General features: G+C 33.5%; 1 protein-coding gene across 1 annotated transcript in view; it reads left to right on the forward strand.

Moving 5' to 3' along the window:
* LOC135211839 (nudC domain-containing protein 1-like) overlaps window positions 1–12500 on the forward strand; it is a 285976-nt gene that overhangs the window by 204208 nt on the left and 69268 nt on the right. The window contains exon 9 of the mRNA XM_064245051.1: window positions 6749–6910. Coding sequence (XP_064101121.1) covers window positions 6749–6910 — 162 coding nt within the window. The remainder of the gene's footprint in view (window positions 1–6748; window positions 6911–12500) is intronic.

The following is a 12500-nucleotide window of genomic DNA, read 5'->3' on the forward strand; positions in this document are numbered from 1 at the left end:
CATTTCTTCTCAGGCCACCATCTTAACATAAAAATATCAATTTTATTCCTCTATGGTTTTACGAGCATTGTGCATTGTCAGTCCACAATATTTGGATCAAGAAATTGAATACATAAGAAGAGTAGGGAAAGATTTATGCTATCCTTCACATATACTATTAGATATTTGTTATAATAAAGCCCACAAAAAGTTTTATAGTGTAAGTAACACGCAGAAAGAAAATTCTAAGAACATTCTCAGTTTGCCTTATTTTAACGGATTTGAAACCATTAATTCATTGTTAAAAGCTTTTAATGTCAACCTTGTTTTTTCCTATAATAACATACTAAAAGGAATGTTAATAAAAAATGGCCCCAGAGAAAGCAACAACATAATATATAAAATTCCATATATGGATTGTCCCTCATTTTATCTCGGACAGTCTAGCAAAGGCCTAGAAGTAAGGCTAAGCCAGCATAAATATTCTGTAAAAACTGGGCAAACATCTAATGCAATATTCATTCATTTAAGTGAAAACAACCACCGAATAAATTGGGTTGGTAGTTCAGTAATTGCAAGGTCAAGAGATGTCTTATCACGAAATCTTTTAGAATCTGCTTTAATACAACTTACTTTTCATTGTAATTTCAATGTTAGTCGTGGCCTTTCTCATTTAGACCCTTGTATTTGTAACTTGTTTAAGAATGACCTCAAAGATATAATTACAGACTTAAATAAAAATCAGTTGCCTTAGAGTTATCTTCGTTGTAATGTATGTCTGACATGTATTGTGAATATGTACTATTGTGAATATGGTTTTGTTTACCAATTTCTGAATATCTGTCACCTATAATCCTTTAATTGTCTTGTCCTTGTATCTAAGATGATTGTCTTAAACCTTTAATTGCACCCATTGTTTATGCTTGTTTGGGAAGGTTACTCATCTTCCAGGTGTGTCGGATTCTAGGTACTAATCTCTTTATAATCCTTATCTGTCAGTTATACGAATCTTCTTGTATTGTCTTTTCCCTCATGTATGTCAGTTTCTGCTTAGTAAAGGACATTTAACGTCGAAAGGTCTCGCAGATCCTCCTTCGTTTATTTTTCCTTCGTGGCATATGCCTTTATTTATGGATTTATCACGTTCATAACTTTTGTGATTCAGTTATACATATATATATATATGATATATATAATATATATATATATATACATATATAATATATAATATATATATATATATAATATATATATATATATTATTATATTATATATAAATAATTATTGTTCCCCCTGTATTCGCCGAGGGCGGGTGTACCAGACACCCCCGTGAATAGTTAAAACCCGTGAATAGTGAGAACCACCACTAAAAGTGCTTTTAACTGCCTATCTTGAAAGTTCAGATACCAAATGTATACCTTTAATAACCTCCTACTTCAAATATACCTAAAATTAAACCTAGTACTGTATTAATCTTTGGGGTTATATTTTTAATATAATTTCAAAGTCATTAAACAATTTACCATTAACAGAGAGAGAGAGAGAGAGAGAGAGAGAGAGAGAGAGAGAGAGAGAGAGAGAGAGAGAGAGAGAGAGAGCAGTGAATGGCAACATCATATATCTGAACATCAAGAGTGAAATTATGAATTATTTCTGAGACAGAGAGAATAATAATGAGAGAGAGAATTAGCTATAAGGTAAATCATTTATTTATACTACAAAACAAATAAACATAGGTAAGTAAGAGAGAGAGAGAGAGAGAGAGAGAGAGAGAGAGAGAGAATATGTTATTTTTACTGTTTAATCTCATTAAACTTAATGTTATTTGTAAACTAGTACTGTATATTATTATTTTACCCTAAAATGTAGTAATGTCCTTAAAGATACACTTATACATACATTTCCAGCCCAAACAGAGGGCGAGAGTTACCACTAAGACATACTATCTCATGTGGCAAAAGAGAGAGAGATGAGAGAGAGAGAGCGAGAGAGAGAGAGGAGAAGAGGAGATGAGAAGAGAGAGAGAATGGGGGGGGGGGGGCGGAGGGTTAGCCTTATTTAAAATACTGAAATGGATAGATTATTGTACTTCTATAAAATACTATCACATATGAATTTTGAAATTAGTTATATTACTATTATTATTATTATGCAAAAATAGTAATAAACATACAGATGTACCATAGAAATTCTCATCTTGGTAGAGAGAGAGAGAGAGAGAGAGAGAGAGAGAGAGAGAGAGAGAGAGAGAGAGAGAGAGGACCCCAGCCAACTCAGCTTACTACGTGGAGTTCAAAGAGAAAGATATGGGGTAAAATGCATTTTCTTTCATTCTTACGTAATTTTTTTTATTTATAAACTAAAATCTTGCTAATTCACTTAAGTATTTTCTTTAATGAATTGATATTATTGCTGTTTACATTAATATTGATATTTGAAAATCAGTAAATCATTTATCATCCAAAAAACACACATCTCGGTAAGAGAGAGAGAGAGAGAGGAAGGAAGGAAGAGAGGAGGAGGGAAGGGGAGAGGAAGAGAAAGGAGAAAAAAGGAGAGAGAGAGAGAGAGAGAGAGAGAGAGAGAGAGAGCTCTATATGTCAGGAATTCAAAGTCTGTAATGACCAAGACACTCTCGTATGGGTGAGGCATAAAGTTCTTTAGTGACGTCACAAACTTCCCATTTCAAAATTAAATTACTTACGAGTCAACAAATTCTCTTTTGACAAATCGAGAGATATAAGAGTTAATTTACTAGTAATATTGGATAATAAAAAAACATCTATAACTACTTAAATGGAATGAAAGGCATCAGATATATGTGAAACATTTTAGGCTTGCGAAAGATGGTGCAATCGCTCTAAAAGCTTCTAATATGATGTAACTTTACAGAAAAATTTTGAAATCTTCACATGGTTTCTTAGCAAAGACATACACGTCTGAAACCAGTCCTGTACGTAGTATGCTCTACACGTTCCAAACAGAACTCGAGCGAGTAAGATTGACATGTTATGAAAACAAAACGGAGGCCTCAAGCTTCCCTTATCTCAAGGCAATGACAAGTTATGGAAACAATTTCTAGCTTGGAACGGACAATGTTAATCTCTATCTCTTTTATGTTATGCAAAATCAGAACACATTTTTTAGATATCTTATTACTCTAAGCTAAATAAGGAATCTGAAAATGTTTCAAACACTTTTATATAACATTTCATACAGTCAAAGAGAGGATATATGCGTTATAAAAGTAGCAGCATATAATATACCTACCCACAGGAGATTGGTTATCACGGTGTTGAATCCAACGATTCGCAATGGGATAAATAATCAGCAACTACATAGTTTTTGCCACTAATGTGCTGCACGCTTAACTTATACTGTTGCAAGCACAAAGACCACCTGGTCAGTCTTTGATTATGGTTTTTCATTCTCTGGATAAATGATAGTGGATTGTGATCAGACAACACTAAAATTTCTTCATTCCTAGGTCTGTTCTCATACACTTCAAACTTTTTCAGTGCCGAGATTAAGGCTAAAGTTTCCTTCTCGATTGTCAAGTAAATTTCTTGTTGAAGTCTGGAGCTTGGATTCTTGACACTCTGGAGTCCAAACAAACTTAGTTTTGGGACTAGTTAAGTCTGTCAAGGGAGCTACTACGGCTGAGAAATTTGGGCAGAAACGACGATAGAATCCAGCCATGCCTAAAAATCTCTGTAGCTGTTTCCTGGTAGTAGATGGGGTAGCCTTACGGATACCTTCTACATTAGCATTTACTGGAGCGAGAAGGCCTTTCCCAACTTCTAACCCAAGATACTGAACATTTGCCTTTTCACACTCAATCTTCTCTAGGTTGACTGTTAGTCCTGCTTCTTGTACTTTCTTGAAAACTCTCCTCAGAATCTTCAGATGTTCTTCCCATGTTGTAGACTAAATCACTATGTCATCCAGGTATACATCTACTCCTTCTATAGATCCTAGAAGTTGATCCATCACTCATTGGAATGTTGCAGGTGCATTTATCAGACCAAACGGCTGAACAGTATACTGATACAGTCCAAAAGGAGTAATAAAAGCTGACAGCAACTTAGCATTCTCATGTACGGGAATTTGATAATATTTTTCAACAAGTCTGTCTTGGAAACAAACTTGACTTGCCCAATATTATCAAGTAACTGATCTATAAGAGGCAAAGGGTAATTGTCAGCCACACTGATGGAATTCTGTTTCCTATAATCAGTACACATCCTACATCCTAAATGACCCATCTGGTTTCTTCACTAATACACATGGAGAACTGAAGTGACTTGAACTGGGTTCTGCTAATCCATGTTGCAGCAAATACTTAACTTTCTTCAAAACATCTCGATGATAAGGTGGCAAGCAATAGGCTCTTTGCTTGAATGGTTCTCCATCTTCTTGAATCTTGATCTCATGCTTGGTCAGATCAGTACGCCTAGGTACATCAACAAAAATTTCTGGAAAACTTTTAATTACGTCACTTAAGGGGGCCGGCCGGCTAATGCCTTTTTTTAAGGACAGGACTTTGATATTCATACAACTTAATAAGGTGACTTGGGACATCTCCAAACCGCATATGATTTTTGCCTCTGACCTTCGGTTTTGTGACGCCAGGGCGATTTATCCCAAAAATAACCATTTTTCAAATTCTATCTCCTCCCTTGATATTTAATATTAAGACCTGGGATTACTACCATATATAGACCTGATGTGGACCTCCAGTCGAATGGAGTTTTTATTTCTAAAAGAAATTTTTTTGCTAGATATGAATTTTTCAATATGGTTAAAAAATAAACCCTATAAATCAGGAGAAAAAAATTTATAAAAAAAAGACGAAACAAAAATTGGAAAAAAGGGCTCTATTTGATTGTTCTATAATGTCTTTCTGAGTTATATACCAAATTCCAATGTTATAGCTTTAAAACTAAGTGAGAAGATAGATTTTGAGGGTCAATAAGTATAGTTTTGAGATATGGGCGTTCAAAGTTTTCCTTTGTATTTCTATAAAGACAATGATAATAAATAATGATTATTATTAATGTATATTTCTTTTTTGTGTATTAATAAACCAAAACTATTTTATTTATCATAATTTAATCATAAATGATGATCCCTTTGCTCATATATCGCAGCCTGGGGCACTGCTTGAGGCAAGATGGGGCACTCCTTCCTACGCAATTCTCTCTCTCCCCTTCACTAACTCGGCATATTACAGTGAATTTTCTTGTATGTTAGCGAGATGTTTTCCTTGTGTTTTCCTCTTTGGCATGATGAAATTCTTGCCCGAAACAAAGATAAACAAACGTAAATGCACGAGAATGTCAGAGGTGAATCTCGAAGGTGTACTCTTTTTTTACAAAGATAATTTAATAAATCATGATTATTATGAATTTCATATTCCATTTTGGGTATTGAAAAACCAAAACTTTGTTATTTATCATAAATGAAGATCTCTTTGCTCAAAGATTGTAGCCTTGGGCACAGTGTGACGTGTGCTGTCAGGCAAGACTGGGGGCGTTACTAAGCAACCCTCCCCTCTCTCTTCACTAACTACGCGTATATTATGATATTCTGTAATAATACTTGAGCGATTTTTCTTCGTCTGTATGTTAGCGAGATGTTTTCCTTGTCTTTTCCTCATTGGCATGATGAAATTCTTGCCGAAACATACATAAACATACATAAAAGCAAGCGAATGTGAGAGGTGAAATGGAACGTGTAGACTACTTGAAGTCTGTGATCGCACTAAATCATGACTGGACTTGGTAGCTGAGCCTGAAGTCTCCTTCTCGACTTGGGGAATGTCTACAGATGCCATTTCTCCCAATTTCTTTGACAATAATTATCAAAATTTACGATAATAGAAGAAATATTGCATTTTCTTGTACGGATCAATGTTTTAGGCTTATTGAGTTATGTTAACTAATTACCCTGTAACTACGAAAGTAAGAGGAATTTTGACGAAATATTTTGTATACGTATTCTCAATTGCCATATGAAGCTCCATGAATTTTTTCATGACTGCATTTTTCGCCCTATACCACCATATATAGGGGTTCCGGCCGGCCCCCTTAAGTCTTCACCTTGTTCAACACCGAGATGTAGACCTCTGAGCCTAATAAAGGCTCTTCTCAGGCTGATTAAAGATAGGGATTGATATTTATAATTCATTAAAACATTTCTATATATTTCACAGTGACTTTCAACCATGGGTAGTTTTGGTGGATAATAATTGGTGCCAAAGTAATGTTGAGTGTGAATGTCACTTGAATGTTAAAAATGCTGCTGAGAGTCAGTTGCTTTTTTCCCCTCCCAAGATGTGTAGTCATCATATTTTCTTATGTGCTTTTAGTTTCCTAACTACTATGGCAATTTTACATTGTAATTTTAATCATGGGTAAGTTGAGGAATATACATTTATTCTCATATCCCTGCTGTAGTGCATATAAAATTACATGTAGTTTCCTTTATATGTTTTATGATATTAGTACTTTTATATAGGAATATTGAAAAAAAGTTATTTTCGTATTCACATTGCAAATTAGAACTAAAGTTTCAGTTTGAGAGATTTAATGCTTTTATTGGTAGGAGTTCATGTTTTGTGTATCTTATGCTTAATATTCTGGTGAAATGTTTAATTATGGATATGATAAGGACATGTGAAATAAATTACTAAGGGAAAATGGCCTAAAACACTTCACTCTTGAAGACACTCCATTATTGTGTCAGAATTGATATTTTGGGTTTTCAGGATGCAAACCCAGACCCAGATAATCCGGCATATAATCCAGGGCAGTTTGAAGCATGTGATGAAGCTAACGAGGACTTAGTGCTACTTCGTCTTGATGGTTCATCACATAAATTGTCAAGCATGTGCCATCTTGGGGCCACACAGCATCTCTTCAACAGTCAGGTATGGTGTTTATGGAAGGTTTTGTTTTTCAAGTTTTGTCCTAATTCATTTACAGTGAAAGTCTGTTGTTTATAAGTATTACCTCAGTTATCCACATTAACCCTCTTACGCTGAAGCCCTAAAAACCAAAACGTCTCCCGTATGCCGAGGCGGGTTTGGAGTGAGCGCGGAAGCGGAAAAAATATTTTTTTCAAAAATTCACAGCACGCTTAGTTTTCAAGATTAAGAGTTCATTTTTGGCTCATTTTTTTGTCATTACCTGAAGTTTAGAATGCAACCATCAGAAATGAAAACAAATATCATTATCATATATAGATAATGTGATATATGGTAGCGAAAAAAAAAATTCATACATAATTGTATTCAAAATGCGCTGTGCAATAAATGGTTAAAGCTAACAAGTTACTTTTTTTTCGTTGTATTGTACACTAAATTGCGATCATTTTGATATATAACACATTGTAAAAGGATCAAAGCAACACAGAAAAAATATTATCACAAAATGATGCATGAATTCATAATGTGTGGATGTAAAAAAAATGTTTTTTTTTAAAATTCACCGTAAATCTAAATATTGTTCTAGAGACTTCCAATTTGTTTCAAAATGAAGACAAATGATTGAATATTACAATAATGTAAGAGTTTTAGCTTAGAATTGCAGTTTTTTACCATTTCGGATGAGTTAAAGTTGACCGAATGTCAAAATTTTTATATATATATTTATTATATACAAATATTGCAAAAATGAGAAAAGCTACAACCTTCAAATATTTATTTTTGTATTCTTCATGAATTTGCGCACATTTTCATATATGAAACTCTATAAAACGCCAAATCAGAAAAGGAGCAAATATTAGGAGAATGCCATATACGCATTTCGGAGATTTGCGGCTGCGAATCGGCGCCCGGAGGGAAAGAAAGTTTTTTTTTAAATTTACCATAAATTTAAATATTGTGCTAGACACTTCGAATTTGTTTCAAAATGAAGATAAATGACTGTATATTACTAGAGTTTTAGTTTACAATTGCGTTTTTCGACTATTTCGGTAGAGTCAAAGTTGACCGAACGTGGTTTTTTCTATTTATCGTGATTTATATGCAAATATTTCGAAAAAGAGAAAAGCTACAACCTTCAATCATTTGTTGTTGTGTTCTTCATGAAATTGCGCACATTTTCATATATAAAACTTTATGTAACGGCTAATTTTAAATGGTGCAAACATTACGACAATTGCACAAAAAAATGTCTGATTTTTTTCGGAAGAGTTACCGAGCGGACGTAAGGAAAATGTTTTTTTTTCATAAATTCACCATAAATCGAAATATTGTGCTAGAGACTTCCAATTCGTTGCAAAATGAAGGTAAATGATTGAATATTACTAGAACATAAGAGTTTTAGCTTACAATTGCGTTTTTCAACTATTTCGGTAGAGTCAAAGTTGACCGAAGGTTGAAATTTTGGCGCTTATTGTTATTTATATGAAAATATTTCAAAACTGATAAAAGCTATAACCATGGGATGTTTTTAGTTGTATTGTGCATGAAATTGTGCACATTTCCATATATAAAACTTTATGTAATGGCAAATTTAAAATAGTGCAAACATTTCGACAATCGCACAAAAAAATTTATCGGAAGAGTTACCGCGCGGACATAAGGAAAAAGTTTTTTTCATAAATTCGCCATAAATCAAAATATTGTGCTAGAGACTTCCAATTTGTTGCAAAATGAAGGCAAGTGATTGAATATTACTAGAATATAAGAGTTTTAGCTTACAATTGCGTTTTTCGACCATTTTGGTAGAGTCAAAGTTGACCAAAGGTTGAAATTTTGGCACATCGTTATTTATATGAAAATATTTCAAAACTGATAAAAGCTACAATCATGAGTATTTTATTTTTGTATTCTACATGAAATTGCGCACATTTTCATATATAATACTCCATGTAAAGGATAATTTAAAATGGTGCAAAAATTATGTCAAAGTGACTAAATAATTTTTGAGATGTGTCACTAATACTTTTTAGTGCGATAAGAAAGAAATTCGCGCTTGCGCGCCTACGTAACGATTGTAAACAAAACAACGCCTTGATCCGTGAACTCCCAGCATCCCCCAAGGCGCGTGATTCAAAAGTTTTCTGCTGGTAGGCCTATAAGTATTTTTCCGCGAATTTAAAAAAAACTTTTTTGAGTCGACATATCATACGTCCAATTGGCATACGGGAGACATTTTGACTCGACGTTTAATACGTCCAATCGGCGTAAGAGGGTTAATACAGGTACTTGTCATTTAATGACATACTCATTTTACGACAACTCGGAGTTGCGACAACAACATGAAGAGAGAGAGAGAGAGAAAAAAAATCATAAAATGAAAATGAAAACATTGACAATGATGGCCAACAGAAAGGCTATTCAGTGCCAATCATCTAGCCTAGCCTAGGTTTTGAAAACCTTGAAATCTATGGCTAAAATAGTAAATAAGGCTTTAATATACTTTGTAAAAAAAAAAAACTACATGTGAACCTCTTGAAGTCGGCATTCTATGGTCTGGGAACTCCACTGGTTGGCTTGATTCTGCCGCCATTAGTTTGTTGCGCGGCTGAACGGTTGGCACCATGTTTGTGGACAACTTCAAGACAGCAAAAATAATGCCATACCTCCTTGTTTTAATGAGAATAATTCTTAGTAATGAAAAGAAAATGTGTGAATTTTTAGTAAGGATTATAAAATGTGTGAAGTCAAATATGTTTTTCATATTAACTTGAAAATAAATATTTCTTTTTAAATATTCTACTTCAGAAGTCTCTACCAAACCAATCTTTTTAATCACAACAGTGAGACATTTGGCATCCACGAATTCCTTACTCTTTGTATGCTTGAAAGACTTACATGTAATAGTTTGATAATTTTTTTTTATACAACTGTATATTTTCATACATATTCGATATGTCACCTATGAGATGAGATGAGATGATACTAGAGGTAAGAAGTGCAAGCGTAAATCTTAATCACTGTTACAAAATGCTTATCCCATTAGCGAATAGTTTAGTGTTCAATAGATGGCGTTGTTCTTTGTTTACGTTTTGACAGCGACATTCAAATGCCCCGTGATTGCCAAAATTCATTTATTATTTTTTTCATCTCACTACCCTCTACAATAAAAATAAATGACGAAGAAACTAATAGTGATAATTATGAAATACCAAATTTAGAATATGAAAGTCACTGCTAAATAATGTGCAGATTCTGAGAAAAGCATAATACTTTATTGACTTAGTATTGTATTGACTTACTAGTAGACTAACTTGGGAATGTATGCTAAATGTGTTAAATAAAGTACATTATTTTAAAGAAAATTATACATTATATGAAGTTATAAAACGATGAAGTTAAAATATATGAGTAATAAAATGATAAAAAGCATTGTCAGAACTTTGTCAAGTAGTAGGCTTTGTCGGAAACCAGTTCTGTGTATAATATATGACTGAAAATTAATGCTGTTAGTCGAAATAAAGGGAATAACGTGTTTAACGACGAATTCGTGTAACGAAGTGGTCGCAGAAACTGAACCTCGTCGTTAAACGAGGAGTACCTGTACATCCAAGGCCTTGTAGATATTGTTAGTTTGCAGATACATGTACTATAAAAAAAAAAAAATACTGATGCACAACGGGAGTTTCATAACTTTTTCCTGTTTTGTCACTACACAGTATTGTACATATACGTACTTTTGAACAACGACGAATACAGTGTACGTTACTTTACACAAAGAGCAAAATGCACTGTTTGAAAATCAAAATGCTTGGACAAGATACAGTAGGGTCCTGCATATATTACGGTACAGTATTGTGAATATCAGGCAAGATTCACTACAACATAAAAACCAAACTGCAGTATACTGTATATAAAAGTATATAAATGATGAAATAATGAAATTTTCTCCCTATCTCGGTAAACCCCCATATTCACGGGATGTTAAAATCCATGAATAGTTAACACCCCCTTCTAAAAATACTTAAAACTGCCTATCTTGAAAGTTCAAATATCATATGTGTACTTAAAGTACCATCCTACATCAAATATAGTACCTTAAATTATTATTCTTTTACTTGCTGTATTACTCTTTGAAATGATATTATCAATATCATTTCAAAGTCATCTTATACATTTTATCATTAAAAATATATACGTAGCCAATAAAACACACACACAGCCTTGAATGGGCAACATCATATATTTTAACTATTAAGAGTGAAATTATTTATGAATTACTTCAGAGAGAGAGAGAGAGAGAGAGAGAGAGAGAGAGAGAGAGAGAGAGAGAGAGAGAGAGAGAGAGAGAGAGAGAGAGAGAGAGAGAGAGAGAGAGAGAGAATATAACTCCTTATGTTAACAAAAGATTGAAATCTATGAGCCTCTATGGGCAAAACTTCTCCCCCTCCAGCCAATACTATGTCAAATTGTCAAGTAAACTTACATTTACTCCCCACCTTTCTCGAACTGGATAAAAAAACGGGACACTTTTTTTTTTTTAATGTTATTAATATTTGAAAATTAGTTATGTTATATATTATTTGTATCATACAAAACAAATAAACATTCGCGAGAGAGAGAATTGTTATTATTATTATTTAATATTATTATTTCTTTTAATTATTTGTTTTGAATACAGGCTGTCCCCGTTTTACAACGGAGGTTCTGTTCTTGGGATGCATAGTAAGCTGAAAATCATTGAAAATCATAAAAAAACTTCCAAATATTGATTATTTTGCCTCTTTGGAGTCCTATTTCTTCACACAGATCAGTGGTGTAAGCGCCATAACCCTGGAACATGCGCCGTAAAACTGGAAATAATTTCTGATGAATATAATTGAAAAGTGTTGCAACCTCGGAACGTTGTAAGGCGAACCCGTCGTAAACCAGGGACTGCCTATGATCATTAATATTTGGAAATTAGTTATTACTTATTATATTTATCATACAAAACAAATAAACATACTCAAGAGAGAGAGAGAGAGAGAGAGAGAGAGAGAGAGAGAGAGAGAGAGAGAGAGAGAGAGAGAGAGAGAGAGAATTTAATATTATTTAATCTTATTAAACCATATATTTTTTTAAAATTACTGTAAATAATTTTTTATCATAAAATGTTCCCTCTAAAAATGCTAACCTATACTACTTGAAAATATATACATATGTAACTTTTAATCCTTCCAGCAGTAATGGAGGAAGTGGGTTATTAATACAACTTTATATTCAGTCAACAAGACAGGCATGGGCAAGAGAGAGAGAGAGACTTATCTCTTTTAATCTCTTCAATTGACAAATAAATTTATGTGTTTGTTTTTTATCTTCCAAAGACGTATTACTACACATTTTAAAACATTATGAGCACGCTCATACAAATATTGTGCATATGTGTTAATACCAATTGGTTAAAGAGACTCAAATTAGCAGTAGTATCTTCTCCTGAGAGAGAGAGAGAGAGAGAGAGAGAGAGAGAGAGAGAGAGAGAGAGAGAGAGAGAGAGAGATTTTCAGTATATATCCTTCGTGGTGGTATTTGACCACCAAGTCGGCAACACTGACCA

Source organism: Macrobrachium nipponense, chromosome 19, assembly GCF_015104395.2.
Source record: "Macrobrachium nipponense isolate FS-2020 chromosome 19, ASM1510439v2, whole genome shotgun sequence".
NCBI lineage: Eukaryota > Metazoa > Arthropoda > Malacostraca > Decapoda > Palaemonidae > Macrobrachium > Macrobrachium nipponense.